This window comes from Bufo gargarizans, chromosome 1 (assembly GCF_014858855.1).
Source record: "Bufo gargarizans isolate SCDJY-AF-19 chromosome 1, ASM1485885v1, whole genome shotgun sequence".
In the NCBI taxonomy this organism is placed as follows: Eukaryota; Metazoa; Chordata; class Amphibia; order Anura; family Bufonidae; genus Bufo; species Bufo gargarizans.
Genome location: NC_058080.1, coordinates 547,412,221 through 547,435,722, shown reverse-complemented (window position 1 = coordinate 547,435,722; position 23,502 = coordinate 547,412,221). Strand labels below are relative to the sequence as shown.

The 23,502-nt window shown below is 42.2% G+C and overlaps 1 protein-coding gene across 3 annotated transcripts in view; it reads left to right on the top strand.

Moving 5' to 3' along the window:
- Positions 1–23,502, top strand: part of ARVCF (ARVCF delta catenin family member) — a 574,725-nt gene that overhangs the window by 536,663 nt on the left and 14,560 nt on the right. For all 3 annotated transcript variants that reach the window (XM_044275582.1, XM_044275583.1, XM_044275581.1), the window contains 2 exons: positions 3,290–3,361; positions 22,015–22,142. In XM_044275582.1, coding sequence (XP_044131517.1) covers positions 3,290–3,361; positions 22,015–22,142 — 200 coding nt within the window. The remainder of the gene's footprint in view (positions 1–3,289; positions 3,362–22,014; positions 22,143–23,502) is intronic.

The following is a 23,502-nucleotide window of genomic DNA, read 5'->3' as shown; positions in this document are numbered from 1 at the left end:
AAAATTGTGCAGTTTTAATTTTTATTTTAAGGGCCTGTGTGTGTGTGTACCCATATATATCTACCCATATCTATTATATTTGACCAGTCATATAACTTGTATGGAAGTAGGGTGGATGTGTTGGGCATATTGGTTTTCAACACTTTCACGTTCTCATTGGAAAGTTCCAGCATGCCTTGCAGCTTATTTCACTTGAATCGTTGGAATGAAAATGCAAGCAACTATACTGGTATTTCTGAGATTAATGCATAGTGTGACTAATAACCCAGTTTTAAAGTGTCTGTCAGCAGGAAATGGTGCTTTGTAGCTCTAGCTCAGCTGAATGTAGTCATACCTTTCACTTAGCAATCTATTGCTTCATGCTGGAGAAAAGGTACTTTTCCATGTACAAATGTGCAGTTAAGTGCACCAAGGACAGACCCAAGCCTCTGTGTGCTCCCTTGCTCCTCCTGGCCTTTGCAACCTCTTTTCCTTGATTGACAGCGCCAGGTGAGATTGTGACGCAGGAACCTGGCCTGGGTTGTCTTCAGAAACTAACATTTATCATGTAGACAAAGTTAAAGGAGTTCTCTGAAGTGGGGGGGGGGGGTGTGTGTGTGTGTGTGTGTGTGTGTGTGTGTGTGTGTGTTGTATTTTTTTTTCCTGAGGATAGGTTATCAGTATGTGATAAGTGGGGGTCTAACATTTGGGACCCCCATCTATCAGCTGTTTGAGAAGGCCATGTGACCGATGAACGTGTAGTCACATGGCGTAGGGCAGGGGTAGGCAACCTCCCAGCACTCCAGCTGTTAAACTAAAACTCCCAGCCTGTATTCTTGCACTGCTCCTCAGACATGAATGGAGCATGCTGGGAATTGTAGTTTCGGAACAACTGGAGTGCCTAAGGTTGCTGATCCCTGTAGGCACTCCAGTAGGCAAAGCTGGAGAAGGGTGCTGCACTACTGCCAGTGCCCTTTTCAAACAGCTGATCGGCAGGGCTCCTGGTTGTCAGACACCCAGCGATTTAATATACTGATCATCTATTCAGAAGATGGCTCATTAGTAAAAATAAACTCTCAGGAAAAAAAAAATTTAACACGACACTTACTAATGTTTTGTGATTTTTCTATATTGCCTCCTTGGCTGGCTTGATTCAGTTCTTCATCGCATTAAACACTGCTTGTATCAAGGAGTTACAGCCACCGATGCAGCGCAGATACGAGGTGACTGGGATGGGAGCTGCTGTGTATGCGTGTCTGTGTTCTCCCACGGTCCCACCCACCTCTCTTTATTTCTATGATGTGTAAGCAGGACCACCCCTGGTTTGTAGGGTGGTCGTAACCCTGGAAACGAGCAGTGTATAATGTGATGGAAAAATTAATCAAGCCAGCAAAGGATGCAATATGGACAATCCCAATACATTAGTAAGTGTCTTGTGTTAACTGTCTATATGAATGTCATTTGCTGAAGTGAGACAACCCCTTTAAACTGGAAATATTGAAATACATTACAAACAAATCTTGTTCATTCTTCTGTCATAAAGAAGGGAAAGTATCCAAGCAGTTACCATCAAGTAATGGGTAATATGGTTCTTCAAGAAAGTTTCACAATGCCTGAAATCCATTCTTGTATGTCTATCTTGTTTGTACTAATCTGTGTCCATATGACAACAGTGTCCCTCGTCATGACATAAATGTATTTTCATGCTTGTTTTGTACCGCAGGACATTAATGGTGAATAGCATGGTTTGTATGTTCAGAGAAAGCCCTCTGTAAATGTTCAGAAACTTCTTTTAACCACTGAAAATTCTTGTGGGTTAATATTTATTTGAAGACCAACACAAACTCAAAACAAAATGCAACTAGCAAAAAAAGCATAGTGCCCTCTGCCCTGTGTTTCACAATTCCCATAGACCTTCAGCTAACATTTGGATCTGGAGGTTTTTGTTCCAAAAAGTTAAAAAAAAAAAAAAAAAAAAAACACAAGCTGGGATAAACGCCAGAAAACTGTATTTAACCTTCCAGCAGCATGTTTCTCATCCCTGTATATAGAAGGATGTAATGCACAGGTTAGCGTCTACCCATAGCATTGTGCAATGGTCATTGGAAGTATATGTTGGGAGAAATTCCCACCAATACAGACAACGGATACCACTGTATAAGTGTACCTTGACATCCATCACTGGGCTCCCATTGTGAAAAAGAGAAAAATATTATTCATAGTGATATATATTTTTGTTTTGAATGACTCTGTATGAAATAGTCCACTGGTGAATGTCAGCCCTTGGGCATGTTTGTATGCAGCAGGAGCTTTCCATCATATATATGGCAAGTGAGCGCTTCAACCACAGTGTTGAAAGTAGCCTTAGATGACTGTTCGCAGTTTCAGAAATACCGCCACCCTTGGCCTGAAAGCCAATAATCATCCTTTTGTAACTCTAGTAAATCGCCCCTTTTTTTTACCCATGATGGCAACAAGGGATATGTCTGCAGACAGCCTATCGCAGACCTTATGTACTTGCCAAGCCAGCTCATGACGCGTGACTTTCTTCATGGGCTCTGCGTGCTGCTGATGGGGAAGTGGTCATAATAATGTGACTCAACTCTGCACAGCTGCAGAAGGAGGGATTTTAATGTATTTAGTATTTTTCATAACATTTTGAAATACTGGTTATACAGTGAGATTCTGTTAAAAAAAAAATATATATAATTTTTTATTTTTATATATTTGTCTTAGTTGGCTAGGACTCGATGTATATATGTCCTTGCTACCTTCTATTTCTTTCTTATGTTTGTGTCTGCACAGGACATCGTAAATCTCTGCTGTACTGTAGGTGATTAAGTTCAGAAATTTTAAAAGGCTTCTCTGAGAGTGAATTAAAAGGGCCACTAGAAACCTCTCCTAGAATGTGAGCATGAGTGGTTGCATCCACTTACACAGCTACTTAGGTGGGTGAGAGGACTGGTCCCCACTGCACTGTTGACTGGCACTTGCCTATACTACATATTTGTGAGTTTTCTGGTCAGGCAGCTCAGCCATGATGGCATATCATAGGCTGGACCGCATCATTACCACCTATTGTTGCCCCCTCCCCCAGGCATCTCTGCAAGTGGAAGCAATCAGTCCTGCTCACATTCTAGGGTAGGTTCCTGGAGAGCACCTTTAATGCATGCATTATGTTGACCAATAAAGAAGTCGGAAGCTAACTATTCATATTGAGTAAACTGAAATGTAGTTTGTTTTTCTCAGTATATCCCTTTTGGGGTTGCTCTGCTTGGCCAAAAAATAACCTACAGCTTCTTGCTTGCAGGAAAAAAGAATGGGGACATGGATAAGAACTTTGACACTCTTGACTTGCCAAAACGTCCTGAGTCTGCAAAAGGTACAGTATTAGTTAATATTATTTTTAACCCATGATTATAGTGTGCCTAAAGTTAGATGAATGCTGTTTGTTGGGCTTCTTAGTACAAATAGAATAGATGGTTCACCAGTTGATGGGGTGACATGCCAGCAATGTGCATTGCTTGCACGTATGGTAAACCATGATTTGAATGTCCACTGTAGTCACTGTGAGCAGATTGTCCAGGTTTTCTGGAGAACATTTGGGGATGGTCTTAAGTAGTAGGTCCTGCTCGGTTTTATGTTTCTTGATTGCATAGCTGATCAGAGAGGAACTTTTCACATTACTCCAGTTTGTTTGAAGATTAAAATGTTTTTGTTGTGTACAAAGTGGCACTCCTGAGAGCGCGTGCGAGACATCTCATGAAGTTTAATGCCACATTGTCTATTGTGAAGCTTATGTCTACTAATCGTTATTGTGCCAATGCAAGGCTAGAGAGACACTTTTATGCCTTGGAACGTGAAGGCTTTTACTTTTATATATTTATTATAGTGGTGACAAGCCAAAATGTAACTGGACTTTTGGCAAAAGGAGTTGGCCATTATTTATTTATTTTTTCCAGCCCTAGTGCTCCCCACTGGTCTTTGCTGGCTCACTGTTCTTCTGCTCCCCATCGCAAAACTTGAGGACAGGCTGGGTCATATGCAGCGCTACAGGCAATGACTGGTCTCAGTGGACTTGTATCCCCAAGCAAAACATCACTGCTGGGTAATGTGCTGCTTGGGGATACGACACCATTGAGGCTGCTCATTGGCTGTAGTAGCTGACTGGCTGGCACCAGAAACAGGATAATGGGGAGCAGGTGAGCCCCCACCCCCACTGGTGCATTTATCCAATGTGTGACCTGCTTTAAACTGTGATGAACTCTTGGGTGCAGATACATGGCCCTTGGCTCTGGAGCTGCTGTTTTGTACTAGGCCTCCAGATCTGCATGCAACTGTTCAGTGCATTCACAGCATGTCTTACTTGTACCTTCTTTGATATGTAGCTCTGTTTAGTGCACTGTGCACCCAAGGCAATCGAACAAGCTCCTTGCAGACAGTAAGTGCTAGCTGACCTCAGAATCTTAGTATTGATTGCTTCTGAGGCTGACAACAGCTTGCCTGCAGACCATGACTTATAGAAACTACACTATTAAGACATCTGTTTATAGATTACTGGAACTCCAAAGCAGTCCAAAGATCTTTAAAAAAAAAAAAAGTGTCAAAGGAAAGGATCAAGAAACCAATATATGCGTATAAGGCGATACGATCATTTCTGCGGCCAGAAAATTTGTTGGCAGCACATACACAAACCATGAGACAGTGGGGATTAATGTTATGATTTGAGGACCACTACATGTAAATACAGTGTGCAGTGATAGAACTGTTTTTCTAATTACCGACCTGTGTATTAGCCCATGTGGGTAAGCCCTTACATAATCTGTTTCCACATGCCCAAAGATCATTGAACAGTTGACTGCAAGGGTTCATGGACGTGGCCCTTTTCCTCCTTATTTCATGACCGATTTGAGATATCAAAGCTCATTTTTTATTTTTTTTGTTTTTTTTTTTTCCTCACGGGTTGAGTTTGCTTGTAGTAACTCTTCATAGCACCTCTCAATATCAAGAGGTGTCCGTGCAAGTTAGAGGCCCTCATTTAACTGGGAAAAAAATAACGGATCGGAGATTGCAGAAACTTTAGGAGTGGCCAACTTGACAATTACACACGTTGTTAAAAAAATGACTCTGCAGGCTTGGCAACATCAAATTGCTCCATAATATTATCTATTGATCTGCTCAGCTTCTACTGCTCTGAAACATGCTGTCTTCAGATTGTACTGCATGTCAAGGCAACAGGTTCTCTTCAATTTACATCAGAATAATGGAAAGCGAAAAATAAGAGTGCATGTGGTATTGATTCTCGTTTCCAGTGATATCAATGTTCCCTTGTGATTGGGGTTAATAATCAAGATTGATTGCTAAATTTATAAGCAATAAGATTTGTTACTTCATGAAACTTCTTTTCTATCAATGTTCTGTGCTCTTTGGAAAAAGGGTACTGCCACAATTGATGCCAAATTACTGGGACTGTTGGGATGTAAAGGTTTATCAGCCAGTGGCCAGCTTCTGTCCAGTCATAAACCAGCATCACTAAGGCTACAATACCCAGATCTATACGTGGTAGATGGAGGCAAATTTTACTATGGTGGATTACCATTTAGGCACTGTTGGTGGCCATCGGCCCCCTTGGAAGGCTCTGGACACCTGTCTAAATCTCTCGTGTGACAATCCACAATTGGAGAACCATATAATCTATGATGAGCTTTACTGTGTGCTGCTGTCATTATGGTGCATGGGGACAAGAAGAGGCTGCAGGAAGACCAATGGCGTGATCATTTATCACGCCTTTGGTCTTCCTGCAGCCTCTTCTCTACTATTTTGATGAAATCTAAGGGCTCCCACACCTCATACAATGCATTAAAATACAGAAGAGACTCTAATGAGCAGACAATCAACTGGGGATGAGGGTGGCACTCCCGATTGCTCATCCCCATACAGTGGAGAGGATCACAGCATGTAAATTCGGCTTTCTCATCCATTGACGAGCAGACAGTTGTCGGGAATGAACACTTCCTGAAACTGCCTGCTTCATCGGTCCTTGTAAACCAGTAATTAGTATTGTATAGTAACAGGCTAATTAGCCCTTTAATATGCCGCCTCAGAGCCTCTGTTTGACGACTCAGGAGGCACTTTATGTCCATCATTGATTCCTTGATTGATAGAAAATGCCCCCCTTCTTGAAAATCACTGCAGCACTTGAGGTACATATTATGACCTGCAGGGGCACAGTAGTGTGCTGAAAAATATTTTTAAAGAGATGCTGAACTTCCTACATGTATCTGTAACAGACCAAAGATGAAGACAGTTATGCTAATATTTCACAAGTCTATCCTTTGAGAACTTCAGTTGAGGTGTAGTTTAATGAGTGGAGCCAAAAGAAAAGACTGCTACTGAACCACTCCTTTTTTTCTGGCTACAAGACAACTGTGACAAAAACTGAAATAAAACAGAATGTGTTATTTCTGTCTTGTCCCCCCTCAATCAACCGGATTGCAGGAAATATTTAGCCTCAAGCCAAAATTACTTTATGGGAGTAAAAGATTTATTGTTTGTTAATCTGTGTAAAATGCTATATCACTGATTTCTTAAAACGGCCCTGTCATTAGAACAAAGCTTAAAGTGAGGATTTGTGTCCAGTTCTTCCTGTTCCCAAATATATTTATGGAACAGGAGAAGCCATGGATTTAGACGTCTGAGTTATGGAGAGGTCTTAGTGTTATTGCTCATTCCTTGCTGAATGGTTTTAACCACAAGAATTTCCTTCTAAAAATAATCTTTAAATCACAGGGAGGTGGCTGCAGGGATAGAGCACGGCCAAGAACCAACTGTTTCAATTCATTCTCTCATGCTAGGAATCTGCAGGATGGGCTTTCAAGGAGATTGAAGTCTCTTCAAACCTCAGACCTAGAACCCCTTACGTAATTATTCAGCACTCCTTAAAGCTTAATGACCATCTAGAAATTGCTTCTGTTTCTTTTGCTTTGGAAAAACAGATTTCCATGTGACCTCAGTGTGGATTCTTCAATTGAGCAGCTGAAGGTTTGCAGCAGTTTTTGACCCTGTTCTTTAATAGTCAGTTAATCATAATGAATTAATATTGGGTGTTACCAGTCCTTCTGAGCCGACACTGTCCTATCAGTATTGACTGGCAGTGTGTGTAGGGTCAAGGGGAACGGTGACACCCAGTTGTCAATTTGGTCATAAACAGAAGACGTAAAAGAGGAAATACTTGTACTCTCAAACAGTCCAGGTGTGGTGACATGTCCTCTTCAATGAACAATGCCAGTTTACCAGTCCTGAACTAATAATCTTAATAATAAAATGATATATTATGGATTGATTGCCTAATGAGAAATAAAAATGTAAGGCTAGTCTTAGTATGGTCTTTGTTAAAAAGTACTGGTTTTGAATATAATTTCCATGATTTCTTTGAAATGATCTGGGTGGCCAGTCCACATGTAACTGGTAGCTTTTTGAAAAAAATATTCATTGCACATCCTTGAAAGTTGTTTATGGATTCCCGAGGATAAGGAGTCTGGTTTTTGTTCAGGCTCTTTTCCAATAGTGTTGCTCACAAGCTTCTGTTAAAGCGCTTTCATCTAAACATGAGGTGAAGAAGAGGCCAAATGCAGAAGTTTATACCCTGAACCATATAACTGGCTCTTCCAGAGGTAGGTATTTCCTTCTTACCAGTGTCTTAGGCTACTTTCACATCTGTGGTTTTGTAGTCCGGTTTTGAGATCCAGCCCGGGTTCTCAAAACCGAAGCAAAACAGTTCCTTTTGATTTAATGCCCCCCGATTTAATCCATTCCGTTAGAATGCGGTTGTATTAAGTTAAAACCGAATAAACCAGATCTGGCATTAAAATCATCAAGTGAATGGGTGACTGATCCAGGACCATTCACTTACACTATTGGCCACTGTGGTGTGTGTGCCGTTTAGCTACATGCAGCTGTGACTTGTACACCGTGCCCTCTGGGGACCTCATTACAAATCCATTTTGCCATCCAATATCCTAATTGTTTAGTCCAACCAATAGTAGATAGTTTAAGTTGCCATCATCTATGCTCATTCCTGCCTTATTTCTTAGTGCTCTGTAGTGAAACGATTGGTTCAAACATTACTTGGGAATTTGGCACTATGGACTATAGCAATCCAATTTCCTTCCAGCCTGTAGCAATCGTTCCTTCTGGCTGGCACTCAGACATGAAAATAACAGATCATCCCAATCAGCAATTAAGGCATTAGATTCTTCAAGTCCAAGCTCCACTACATGACATTTACAATCAGTAGTCAGCTGACATAGCATTGTGACTCAACTGGTTGAGGTCTTCTATAAAAAGCAGGTAATTATAGATGAAACAGTGTATCGATGCATATTTATCATAGATCTTTTAAAATACAAGTTCATATCCCCTAGCTCCTTAATGCATTTCATAAAATTGTGAAGTATACAACTAGATTACTTTTCCACTTCTGCTGAGTTTAAAGTGTTATGTTGTAGCACAATCTCTCCCTCAAAGGAAGGAGTAGAAGAGAAAAGATTCCAAGACCAGGAGAAGCAATCACTTCCTGCTCAAATGCACCACATGTTCTACTGAGGAGCTTGCAATCAGTCGCTGGAGATGTGAAAAATGTGCTGCTCTTCCTGACTTCTCCACCTAAATGCCCATACAAGTGACAGAATTATGGTTGTATTTCTCAGATCTATTACTCAAATTGTCCTAAATATGTGAGCATAATGTCTCATGGAAGTATTGGGAGACTTTCCTTCTGTAGTAATCCATGCGGTACTCCTCAGATTATAGGCATAATAGATGGTCTGTATCAGAGAACATTGCTTGCTACCCTTCAAAGCAGATTACACTATACCATATATAATTTACAGCATATAATCTTGGCATAAATTACTCATGTATTATAGATAAACCATCATAACGTTTCTATATGGGCTGAATCTGTTCATTTCCTCCTTTTGGGTATAAGATTACTCCTGTAGTGTCACTTTGGATCTGAGCAGACCAACATTACATTATGATGGTTAATTCCCATCAGAAACATTAAACACTGCTTGTCGAGAGTATAAAGTTCACCTTGCTGTAAGTCATTCATAATTCACAGCAATATGGTCTGCTGTGCTGAAATGCTCTCAGACAGGTTGAACGTTAGATGAGTGGTTACCCAAGTTGAGATTTCCCCAATGAGCCTTACTTTTCTAAACTGGCTTTTACATTCCAGCTATTGCAAGCTCACATGCCCATGAAAGATGTATTAGTATACTTCCTTATCTGTTTGTCAGTTGCTTGAAATTTATGGTTATATTAACATACCCACATATGCTTTCTGGCTGTGCTTAATGGGAGAAATGATTGCAGCACTCTCCATATAAGGGTACTTTCACACTTGCGTTGTTGGATTCTGGCAGGCAGTTCCGTCACCGGAACTGCCTGCCGCATCCGGCAAACTGATACCATATGTAGAGTGATGCGGATCCGTCTGACAAATGCATTGAAATACCGGATCAGTCTCTCCGGTTGTCATCCGGGAAAACTGATCTGGAACACTTGGGGCCAGATCCGGCATGAATGCATTTCAATGGAAAATAATGCATGATCCGATATTCCATCAAGTGTTCTGGAATTTTGGATGGAGAAAATACCGCAGCATGCTGTTTTCTCAGTCCAAAAACTGTACAGTGACTTAACTGTAGACATCCTGATGCATCCTGAACGGATTGTTCTCCATTCAGAATGCATTAGGATAAAACTGATCAGTTCTTTTCCAGTATTGAGCCCCTGGGACGGAACTCGGTGCCGGAGAAGAATAACGCTAGTGTGAAAGTACCCTAACTTGTAATCAATTGGTTGCCACTACTTTTTGTAGAAGATGAACCTAAGGATCTTTTTGTTATGGTTTGGATATTTTAGACCATATATGCGACTAGTTAAAATGCAATACTTGGTGTCGTGGAGCACAGTGGTTTACAGATATTGCTGATATTGCGTATAGGTGTAGGATATCTGTAGCCATGCACAAGAAGGATTCTTGGGGTGGTCTCTGGCTACTTTCACACTTTTGTTTAAATCTTCCGGTATTGAGATTCGGCAGAGGGTCTCAATACCAGAGAAAAACGTTTTGTCCCGATTCTTTGTCAATGGGGACAAAATAGAACGGAACAGAATGGAATGCTCCAAAATGCATTCCGTTCCATTCGGTTGCGTTCCCAGACCGGAGAGCAAACTACAGCAAGCTGCGGTTTTCTTTCAGTCATGGGATGCGGAGCAAGATGGATCCGTCATGATCCACAATGCAAGTCAATGGGGATTGATCCGTCTTCTATGACGCAATAGAAAACGGATGCGTTCTCCATTGACTTTCAATGGTGTTCATGACTGATCCGTCTTGGCTATGTTAAAGTAGCCTAAGCAATGTGTAAAAAATAAATAAAAATTCTGGTGGGCCCTCTATAAATGGGTATGAGATCACTCCATCCCTATTCCTTTTGTACATTAACTTTTGTGCAAACAGAAATATTGCATATGCATTCTGGTAAGTCACTCAATAACCGACATGTCAGAACAACCTAAAAAGTGCATCACTGGAGTGGTGGCTTTGTCAGGCCACAGATACATTGTTAATGTATGTGGTCTGATGAAACGCCTTGCCAAATGGTTAATAAAATTTTGAAAATGCATCTTGCCAGCCTAACGAGTTACTCTGCCAGCAAGCACCATCCTCCAGTCTCTTTACTGCTACGATCCCCTGATTGTGCTTTTCACCAACCAGCTATAGAGTCGGCTGTAGCTGTTTCCTCATTGTTTTTACGTGTTCCTCCAGCATTGTGCCTGTGTCAGCAAGACCACCTAGGTGAGCAGCATACTGAACAGCAAAGCTCCCAACTATCCTGGTGATCCTTCACTATTGGAAAGTCCAATAGTGTTTTTTTTTTTTCTGTCTTCAGCTTCATATCCATCACTGACACATCTTTATGTACTATATATATTAGTTACACTGAATCTTCAATAACCTACAAATGACTGCATGTAATGTATACTTTATAGAACAAGCAATGGAGGCGCTAGGGATAGGCACAGCCATGTATAATAGAACCATGCAGACACACTAGGCAGTCACTATTGCTCTAACCAGCAGAAATTGCGGACGTGTGAATGGAGCCTTAGGGCTGTTTCACACGAGCGGATGCCGTGCGGACAGCAGAAGCACGGAGCATTGACATGATTGATAGTGCTCCGTGCCTCTCTGGGATCTCTTTACTACGAAATCAGGGTGACAACTTTATCTCATTGTGATTTCATAGTAAAGAGATCAGAGAGGCACGGAGCATTATCAATCATGTTACTGCTCCGTGCCTCTGCAGTCTGCATCGGGTCTTGGCTATCATTCACGCAGCGGATGTCACGCACGGCATCTGCTCGTGTGAAACAGCCCTTTTGACTTTGCAATGGAGAAAGTGAAAGCAACAGAGTGAAATCCGCAGCATATATTGACATAATGCAGACTTCAAATTGCACCGCAGCTCAATTTACGCTTTGGATTGTCCAGTGCTTCAGATTTGCTGCGAAAAAATCTGCAATGGCAAATTCGCGGTGTATCAGCTGGGTGAACATGTGAACCAGTGGAGAGGCAGCTGTAATGACATGCTTATTTTATTTTCCTTCTAGACTTTTCATCCACCTACAATCAGTGCTCTTGGTGTCTGTGACTAGTTCTAGTCAGGGCCGTCTTTAATATTGATTGGACCCTGGGCAAAAATTTACTTGGGCCCCCTGGATCCCGCCTTCCCACACATTAGCAGGCAATCACGCCCTCCACCACAACACACACACAAAAAAAATCCACACACCTGGTAGAGTACAGTGAATGACTGTAAATACTTCCAGTTCTGAAGACTCCAGCGGCTCAGGATCAGTGCTCTGGGCTGGAAGTGGGCACCGCTCTGCAGGAAGGAGACCAGGGCTCGGCTCACCCTAGTGTTACAGTGCACCCCAGCACCCCACAGTATGCAGTATAGCACCCTATAGTATACAGCAACCCACAGTATGCAGTATAGCACCCCACACTATACAGTACCCCACAGTATATAGTAGAGCAGTATAGCACCCCACAGTATACAGCACCCCACAGTATACAGCACCCCACAGTATACAACACCCCACAGTATACAGTAGTGCAGTATAGCACCCCACAGTATACAGCCCCCCCCCCACAGTATACAGCGCCCCCCACAGTATACAGTGCCCCCCTATATAGTAGTTTACAGTATATTAGCATTACGGCCCCTGTCACCTTTTTCTGATGTAATCTTCACAAAAAAAGCTCCACAGTTAAGGCAAACTTCTCCTGCAACACTCCTGGTAGGACCTGTGATGACCTCATAGCCATGTGACCAGTAATATTGCTAGGTTACTGGTCACATGGTGATGATGTAATCGAAGGTCCTAGATCACATTCACAGCTCTAACAGTACGATGCCTGGACTCAGTGCCAGCAGGCATGGCAGCACCCCCTCTGTAGCTGACAGCCTGACACCCGGGGCAGTGGCTAGCAGGGCTGGAGGCAGCTGCCTTGGGCCCCCCAGGAGCAACTGGGCCCGGGGCAGCTGCCCCTTTTGCCCCTTGGTAAAGACGGCCCTGGTTCTAGTGAATTGTCAGGTTACCCGTGTCCTCTAGCCATTGACACTAGGCAGTGGCGACTTATAGGGGGAGGCAGATGGGCAAGGGTTTTTGAAGGAAAAAATGTTGGTGCCAGTGTATAGATGGCTCCAACATTAATGGAACAAAGGCCCAAGCAAGATGTAACCATTTGTATATGGAGTTATACTTTGTTTGCCTTCTATTTAGGCAGCAGTTACCTTCGTCCCCATGTGCTCCCTTCCCCTGGTTGCAGTTGCACCCTTCAGACCCGTGAAGACTTAATTTGTAAGTGAAGACATGCAGGTTTTCCTCTGGAATCTCTTCTTTTGGGTGTGGCTGTAAAATCAGAATGCGTGTTGTCGGCTGTAACTTACAACCTGGTCAGACAGTTAAAATGCAATGCTCCACAGATGTTCAATCAAGCTGGCATTAGCATGATTTAACAACCAGCTAGGGGAACCAAAGTAGTCAGCCCGTGCATATTTAAGCACTGAATTCTTGCCTTTGAAGTCGGCACTTGAAAAATCCAGTTTGAGGCATGCAGCTGTGTACCTGGATCTCGGCTGCCCCGATGTCCTGTTCTTGTTATTTCAATGAGAATATTTTAATGACTTCTGTTTTCAGAGCCTGGTTATAATTCAGCATTTTCCCAGTATTCGGTGAATGTAACTTCTAGGGGTATGATATCTGGAGCTCACCCTTACTGCACTGCAGCAATTATGCAGCCTGAGAAGAGAATGCAGTATAGATTTCTGGAGCGATTGCAGGGGATGATAATCTAACCCCACACTGCCCCCAGCTCAGACATTCTTACATATTTTACATTGTGGCTGCAAAGTTTATTAGAGTTAACGCCATCCAGAGATGTCTGGCCGATTTTAGACATATATCCAGACTCTGGCTCGACTAAACAAGAAGCTATTTTTTACGGAAAGTGAAACCAGAGAATGTAAGCCCTACGTGCTGAGAGTAAGATTATTTCTATAACTTTGTCATTAGAATGAGCCAAATGAAGGCGCGCAACTATTCCCAGAGCTACAGCTTCTCGCTTTATTTGGCGAGTTATGTGTAGATAGTTCCAGTATATGGTACTAATGTACGGTTTAGTCATGTGGTATCTATGGCAACTATATGCCGCATGGCCCCTGCTGACTGCTGCTAGCAGCACTCCTGTGCTTGTAAGGATGCCCCTGGTTTGTGCTAACCATGTTAATGATGCCCTCGTGCTTCTTTTCACAAAACACATTGTCACTATTCTTTACATCATGCCTGTGCCTCAACGCTCTGCTGCAGAAATGGAAGTCTCTTCGGTATGCTGCGCCAGGTCTAATCCTGAGTGATGGAGGCATGTCTTGTGTGACTCGTGTGTTAGTGGATGATGTGCATCTATTGTTAGTGCAAACAAAATTCTCTGTATACCACATGGGGAGCAAGTTTTATATTTTAAAGGTGAAAAACTTGGATATATGACTGATTTACTGGTTAAGCTGCAGATGTGGGGTTCAAGCAGCCAAATTTTACAGACCATACACCCACAGAAGTCTTTGGACCCTACTGTGCAATAAATCCATATGGCTCGGTATTTAGAATCTCTTCCTGATTCTGTATATGCGCTGGTATTAATTGTTAATTATATTATCATTGGTGGTGTAGTGCCCCCCCTTCAGTAATAAGATCCTTGGTGGCAGTTCTGATCTGAGCCCCAGCAGTGTAATCCTGGGGCTCCGATCGGTTACCATGGCAGCCAGGACGCTACTGCAGCCCTGGCTGCCATGGTAATCTCCCTGCTGCTGCGTGCACAGGGCAGCAGGGAGAGTTCTATTAATGTGAATAGGGCAAGGGATGGAAAGATCCCAGGTTCTAGTCCCTAAGGGGGGAAATAGTTATAAAATAAAGTTTAAAAAAAATATATAAAGTATAAATCACCCCCTTTCCCAATTTTACATATGCAATAAATAAAGTTAACATATCACATATCGCCACTTCTGAAAAGTCCAAACTATTATATTTTAAAAAATGTCCTATGCGGTGAATGCTGTAACACACAAAAAATAAAAACGCCTTTTATTTTTTTCTTCACTTTGTGTTTCCCCCCCCCCCCCCAAAAAAATAGGATCAGACTGTTATATTATAGGCCGGATGTTCGATAAAATGCACAATGCACGTGGCTTTTTTTGGTTTAATTTTTATTTTTTTGCGTGGTAGAGTATCGCAATATTTTATGGTATCAAAACTGAATAAAAATGTTGGTATCGAAACAACCCTAATACATGGGGCCGCAGAACAGACAGTGTGCTGTCAGCATCTTTTGCTGCAACACTAAAATGAATGGTTCTGCATCCAGTCCGAAAAAAAATTCAGACAGGATGCGGACCAAAACTACGGTTGCATGCATGATGCCTAAATCTCATGAAGTGTATGTAGACAGAATATTTAGATACATTTTTCAATGATTATGTATGAAGTGACGATATTTAAGTAATATGCACTTATAAGATTGAAGTCTGTGATGCCTCCATGATTCTTTTATTTAAGGTCCTCGCCCAGTTGTTACATAGTCCTTGATTGGAAAGTACTTGGTTGGGTTTAGAAGGCTGCATGTGGCACTTCTTTACAGTCTTCTATGTGAAGTGTGAGAATTATAAATGCATGCATATGTGCATACAATATGTAGATGCATATTGCCATGTAGAGACTTGCATCAAGTCGGGTTCGGATTTTGCATGTCATGTAAGACCGTGGCAGATTTTTGTCAGCTTGTAAGTGGCGGGCAGAGAACAGAAAGGAGTTCTGTTAATTATAGCCTTGGTAACAGACTCAACAGGCAGAACATTAACCCTTCTACTTCTAGAGGTTTCATGTACTGAGGCCTGAGTAAAAACAATATTGTTTTGGTGGCTCTATGCCCAAATATGTGGAGCTTTGGAATGGGGCCATGACTGTGTACACAAACAATAGCAATGAGCTACCTTCAGACACAGCTGTAATGGGAAGAGTAGTCCTAAAAATACATGCACCTCCCCGGTTGATTGTGTGGAGCAAGGTTGTTTTATACAAAAATTGCATTTATATATTATTGGCCCTGTTAGCATGATCAACTGTATTAAACCAGGCATACTGCCTAGTAGGGTTGACCATGCTGATTAAAACCACATATTTCTTTACTCTGTACCTCTGTACCTGTCAGCGTTGGTGAGACAAGTGGACTCTTATCTGTATGCAAATTAGCATTTGGAGCATCGAGTGGCCAGCCGTAGCGTTTTGAGCACAGCCACAGCAATGCCCTGGTGCTCAGAACACTCTCTCAAACAGTTGATTGACAGGACATCTCATCTTGCCATGGCTGTTCAACTCGGCACCTGCAGTATAAATCTGCTGCACCACCTCTTCTTCCTGGTTCAATGACTCCATTGGCGCCTACACACTATGGAGCTGCACTGTTTGTCAAGCAGCAGTAAATCTATAGAGCGAGTGCTGATTTTTTTTTTTTATATATTTCTTCAAAGGGTAAGTTGGGGGAGATTGAACAGCATCTCACAAATACAACCTCTTTCAAAGTGTGGGCTTTTTCTTTTTTTTTTTTTATACTACTTAGTCCTTTTTTACTGTGGATTCTGGGATAGGGGAATAAATAGGCTCAAACAATGGCCAACTCAGTAAATGATTTACTGTGTAATTGCAATGATGACATATACACACAGATTCAACAGCAGTTGTATCCTCTAAAAAGCTTGTAAAGAATCACTTGGCGCAGAGCCTACAAAGATCTGGCCTGAGCAAATTCCCAAGATGGTGGATGAAAGATAAGATGGTATTCAAAATTTTGTCTTGTGGAATTAACCTCTGATGAGCAGGGAGTAACTATGCTCCCATGGCCACAAAATATTCCAAACTATTGCGTAAGAGGTGTGTTGTGCTCAAGCATTCGCAAATACAGCTGGAATTTGGCCCTGAGAATGTCTGTTAGAAGTTTATAAATGGTAGAAACAAAAAAAGAAGAAAATAAACCCTTCCATGCAGCATCTAACACAACACTCTGGCTTCCACTTCCAGACCAGGGCTGTGGAGTCAGTAAGCCAAACTTCCTTTGACATTGGCATAAATGGCTCATTTATATTAGTGAAAACAAATTTTGTCCAGGTTCCCCTCACTCTTTTTAGTTTTCCATCAGAAAAATAAGCAAAAAAATTCCTTTTATTTTAATCATCCCTTATGCTTGGTTATGCACATTTGGCCAATTCCGCCCCCCGGGCGACATCAGACTGTTCGTCAGCATCATGTATCAATACTTGGAGCATAAAATATTTTTATTGGACAAAAAACTTTTATAAATTGTAAATATGCAACACACTGCAAAGACTTCTTGAAAGCACACGGTCTTACTATTGGACAGTATTAGTAAATCTGACCAGTGTATTTCTTTTAAAAAAAAAACATGTTCAACATTGGGGCCAATAGCCAGGAAGCTGAACATGGGTCCGTCTTCAAATCGTTTTGCCTAATAGATGATGTCAAATTTGATGTAATGAGAACAGATTTGATAAATTGGGGTCTTAGCATAATGGAACATAAACATATGATTAAAATTTCTAAACGTTCCTAAATTCCTAAGAAAATAAATATGGAAGGTGTTCTGTATTCAATTATACAATATTAATATATTTAATATTTTGAAGCTGGAGTTGGAAATGAAAAATTTCTACCTCCAACCCTTACGCCTTTACAGCCCTGTACAAGACACACATATTTCAAGGGGAGATGGGTTTGTATCATGTGCAGTGATTACACTGTATACATTCTACAGTCTCCATGTCATTCATCCATAAATGTAATTTATATGTTCTCTTTGCATTTGTTTGGTTTCCTCCTATATCCCCCCCACAACTTGTACGCTTCTTGTATATTCTTTCAAAACTCACACCTTGATTTTATTACTTTATGCAAATTGAACTTCACTTATATCTAGGGGTTGTCAAAATGAATGTATGTTATTCAGGGTTAAGGCATAAATGTTAAACTTCATGATCATTGCTTGAGGTCTCCCCTAGAGATCCCGAAATGTTAGCACAAAGGAATAAGCCTTACCGGCAAATTTGCTGCAGAAACGCAGCATGCCAAGATGCTGTCACTGCTGTGTGCATGTGGTCTTACAGACGACTATTAAACCTTGTCACCTTTCCCTTCCTGGGGCATGTGATTTTATAGCTCCAGATACAGAAAAAATTAAGGCTGCACGTCAAAGCCACTACATGGTACCTAGAATTGGTCAACCCACTAGCATTGGCTATAAAAATCACAAAGTACAAGTCTGATACGTTGCCTGGAATCTTAGCGCTGCTGATCCCAAAAAGTGACGTGGGTCAAAGTCACCAGGTAATTCTCTGTAAAGCTTGTATAGGACCATGCTGCTGAATCTTTACACCACAGGGCTCATTTCTGGTAACCCGGACATGGAAGAAAAGGGCTTGAATCCACAAGAACTCGCTCCCTCAATCCACATAATCTGTGGGATACCAAGGAGTTTGCAAGATAGTGAAGCACTTCCTCGTCCACTTAAATAAAATGGTTTATTATACTCGGTATCAGTGTTGCGAGTATCAACAAGCATCATAAAGATACAAGATAAAAGTTCTCCACACTGCCTGACCCGAGTTTCGCAATTGAGCTTCGTCAGGATACTTGTGAGTATAATAAAACTATCCAGAGGAAAGGTCATCAATAACTGATCGGTGGGGGTGCGACATCCTGGATACCTGGTATTCAGCTGTTGAAGACACCAGTGCCCACAGTAGCCCTGCTGTCTTTTCTCTGCTCAACAAGCACAGTGCTGTACATAGTATAGTGGCTGTACTTGGTATTGCAGCTCAGCCTCATTCATTTCTATGGGGCTGAGCTGCGCCTGAGTTTAGTGACTGAATGTGATTGTCACAGGGCTAGTCAAAGCTGTGAGAAAGCCAGCACCACCTCAAAGGGCTGATCGGTGGGGGTCCATGGTGACGGACCCCCACGATCAGTTAAAAAAATCTCGGTGAACCCTTTAACATGCCTGATCCTTCTTACCCCTGACATCTGCTGTAAGGGAAAAGTCACAACTGCTGTTATATGCAAAAAGTCACCTAGTCTGATTTGAAATCATGGGTTTGATCTACTTTCATGTAACGTCTATGGGCACCCTTAGAGGGGGACTTTAGGCGTTTCTCACTCCCACTAAACGGAATTTTGTACTTTCATACTTCTGCATGCACATCACTGCCAGACCTAATTCCCCCTAGCGGTTTGTATTTCATCTGATCTACAGTTCCAGTTGTTCAGAGCTGTATTGGGCTACTTTCACACATGCAGCGATGTGAGCCGGCAGCCACTTCCGCTGTCGGAATGGTCCGCCGGTCTGGATGTGACTGAAAGCATTTGTGAGACTCATCCGGATGCGGATCCGTCTCACAAATGCATTGCAAGAACGGATCAGTCTCTCCGCTTGCCATGCGGACAGACGGATCCGTCTTGTCTCTTTTTTTCACATTTTTACCTGGTCTGCGCAAGCGTAGACCGGAATGACTGATCTGGCATTCCGGTATGTTGAATGGCACTAATACATTCCTATGGGGAAAAATGCTGGATCTGGCATTCAGGAAATTCTTCAGTTTTTTTTCACCGGAGATAAAACCGTAGCATGCTACGGTTTTATCTTTTGCCTGCTCAGTCAAAACAACTGAACTGAAGACATCCTGATGCATCCTGAACAGATTACTCTCCATTCAGAATGCATGGGGATAAAACTGATCCGTTCTTTTCCAGTATAGAGCCCCTGTGACGGAACTCTATGCCGGAAAAGAAAAACGCTAGTGTGAAAGTACCCTAAGATCACCGACAGACTTGTATGGGACACTATCTGTGTCGCGTCCCATACACAGGTTTCTTTTGATGCGATTGCCATGTACATCTTGCTATAGTCCACAACTCTGATATCTTCTGTCCTGCCTCTACTGATTATGCTTGACAAACTTTAGTGCACATCGTACTGTCATATCATTCTTTAGATAAGAAAAATGTTGAATAAAAAGCAATAGAGAAAAAAAACATAAGTCCCTCAACTGCCATCCTGGTTCATAGACTTTATGGAATCGTCCTCATTATAAGTAAGTTAGACAGCAACACTTCCCCGACGGTGTGAAGGGGGCTGACTGGTATAACTGCGTTTTTATATACAGCGCTGCAGAATATGCTGGTGCTATATAAATATTGGGAAACATGATAAATCCATCAATCTGTATTTTTCATCAGTTTGTGTATTATGGTGGTGGTTCGCGATTTGTTAAAGCAAAAAAGCCAAATCCAAGAGCTGCTCTTCTGGCTTAGATAAATGGCTCCTATTAGTGACAGGTTGTAGTTGGTTTGGCTCTAGCAAACCTTTGTCCTTTGACTAAAATGAGTTGTGTGTGGGTTTTGCCTGCCTGTGAGCCTCCTCAGTAATAGATTGTGTTGTGGAGAGTTCAGTGTTCGTATTTTAATATTAGCAGTAAGGCAGTGGCATATTTACGGTTCTTTATGTGATAATAGTGGTAACACTGGAATCTTAAAGTGGCTGTGTGCATTGGTTTCCTTGGCTATGACCTTGAGCAGGTTTCTAGCAGCGGTTCTACTGCCCTCATGTGGCCACTGTGCTGTATGTTCTTGTATCTGAATTCTACATAGGCCAACACTTTACTTTAAAAAAAAAAATAGCATTGTAAATCTGGGCAGTAATATATAACTAAGATAAGGCTACTTTCACATTAGCGTTATCCTTTTCCAGCATAGAGTTCCGTCACTGGCTCTATACCGGAAAAGAACTGATCAGGCATATCCCCATGCATTCTGAATGGAGAGTAATCCATTCAGGAGGTCTTCAGTTCAGTAATTTTGACTGATCAGGCAAAAGCATGCTACAGTTTTATCTCCGGCGAAAAAAATGGAAGACTTGCCTGAATGCTGGATGCAATTTTTTTTTTCCATAGAAATGTATTAGTGCTGGATCCGGCATTCAAAATACTGGTATGCCGGATCCGTCCTTCCGGTCTGCGCATGCACAGACCTTTTTAAAAGTGAGAAGGAAAAAAAAAATACTGGATCCGTTTGCCTGATGACATCGGAAAAACGGATCCGGTATTGCAATGCATTTTTCTGACCAGGCTTTTTTCAGACTTTTCAGGATCCTGATCAGTCTGAAAAATGCCTTATCAGTCAGAAAAAATGACATGCGTTTGCACACAGTTTGCCTGATCGGAACTGCCTGCCGGAATCAAAGAACGCAAGTGTGAAAGTACTCTAAGCAAGTTTTAGGCAAAAGAAAATATATTTCCTAATTTTCCTGGTTCTCTTCTGGCCCTTTGTTTACCTGCAATAACAACAATCCCTGCCCATCCACCTGCTCTGCAAAGAGAGTGATAAGTGCTGCCCTAAGTGACATGTCTGCCTGCTGGGACACTCAGCAGTATGTTTTTGTAGGACTACAAGTCCCAGCTGTACAATGACACTGCTGATACACACAGGATCTTCCCCCTACCTGTTCTTGTGCAATGCTCTGCAGAACTCCTGTCAGCTTTTGTGCCCAGCATGCGTCTCCTCACTGCCTGCTGCTACTCAGTAAAGCCTTCAGCCCTTCGCCAAGAATCCAGGTAGAGACCAATAAGCAGCAGGGTGTCATGTACAGGCACAAACCTCTGTCTTGTGCACTAAACAATGTAAAGAAAGTTCCAGCACTTGTAAATAGTGTTACTTCGTCTTTATTTTCGGTAACAAATTACAGCATGTGGACACCACTGCACAATTGACACGTTTCGAACTATAGCGTTCTTGGTTGTAACTATCACACATGCATGAAACATCAGAGCAGTGGGATAGGCTGACATCACAGGTCATGTGACCATCATTGAAATTGAGAAAGCAGCAACTGGAGATAAAGTGAATTGTAAAGTCCTTTTCGTTTACTTGGTTAGAAACGTACAAAACAAAAAAATAACTGACAACCCTTTTTAAGTTTGCACATAGTGTGTTGAGCACTAATCATTTCAGCCTCACTGAACCCCCTGATTCTCCGTTTAGGTTGGAGGATAATGGGAATCCTTCATCCAGAACGTCTGATAGTCTCCAAGTGATATATTGCATCTGAACCTAATGCAAGGAGGTTTTATAATGTTCATTTGATGGCTGTATGTGCTTTCTGCACTCCAATAAGTGCACTGTCCATTAAAATCTATACAGGCATCTGTGGCTCTTAGCAGCTGGAATGCTACCCCACAGCTTGGGGAAAGTTATCGCTGACTTTGTCTAACAGAATACTGAAAATGTTACTATTATTCAACATAATTATAACTTTTTTTTTTTCCCCCCCCTTTAAAGGATTTGAACTTTTGTACCAGCCAGAAGTTGTACGTCTCTACTTATCTATACTAACCGAAAGCCAAAACTACAACACCTTGGAGGCAGCAGCGGGAGCATTGCAGAATCTGAGCGCTGGCAACTGGACTGTAAGTGGTCACTTAACCCACCTAAATCAGGGGTAACCAGTAGTGGCCTCTATAGATGATCAGCTGTCTTGGGTGCTTTATGCATGTTCTCTCTTCCAATACTCTGTTATAACTTTTAATATTATCATATTATGTTGTGATATATGCAAGAACCTCACCTGCAGAATGATGCTGGCACCCAGTCTCTTCCATTATGAATCCGCTTGCCTTTTAAAGGGGTTCTGCAGTTTGTTTAACCCAGGCATCCTCAAACTGCGGCCCTCCAGCTGTTGTAAAACTACAACTCCCATATTACCCTGCTCTAGGCCGATACCTGTAGGTTGTTCGGGCACCCTCCGGCTAGATCGGCATCTGACCTGCGGGGGTTCGACACCCGGGACCCCCGCTGATCAGCTGTTTGAGAAGGCAGCGGCGCTCCAGCAGTGTTGCAGCCTTCTCACTGTTTACCGCAGGCTTAGTAACATCACGACTAGTATCAACTGGGCGGGGCTAAGCTCCATTCAAGTGAACAGAGCTTAGGCTCGCCCAGGCCATTGATACCAGTAGTGACGTCACTGGGCCTGCGGTAAAGAGTGAGAAGGCTGCGGCGCTGCTGGAGAGCCGCTGCCTTCTCAAACAGCTGATCGGCGGGGTTCCTGGATGTCGGACCCCCGCCGGTCAGATGCTGATGATCTATCCAGATTAAACAAACTGCAGAGCCCCTTTTAAGCTGGAATTTGTCAAGGCAATCACCATTGAAGAAACTTTTTCTGAAAGGGCCCACCAGAGGAAGCGATTCCTACTTTGTGTATACAGGACATGGGCACGTCCAGTTACTTCTATTACCACTGCACATGTAGGACTTCTTAGAAGTAAGGTTTAATAGGACATAGACTGCGAAGGGTCCCTGTGCAAGAAAAGGATGGGGTCCCTATCTATGTAACAGCTAGTTAGTTGAGAGAGAGGTGCTCATCATAGAGCTCATTTTTAGCAAGTTGTTTAATGGTGCCCTAACTTCTCTGACCGGTTGTAATCCATCTGTTACTCCTAGGATAGTGTTAATCATTTAAATTTAATGAAGTAGACATTAGGATGCATTGGTGTTCTCTTGGTAAAATATTGCCAGTCGCTTTTGCGTACACAATATGCTAGACTTTAGGGACCCTACAGTGTAAGGGGTTCATTAATGTGTCACTTTGGTCCAACGAAGGTTCCTCTGGACCATTCTTTGCTTTCAATGAAAGTGTGACATTCAGCTAAGTATGCAGCTGTTCTCTGTGAAGAAAGATGCCATATAGTGAACATTTTTAACTGGTTTGCAAGCCAGATTTATGGGCTGAATATTGATGCCACATATCTGTAGATGTTCTTGCCATGAAGT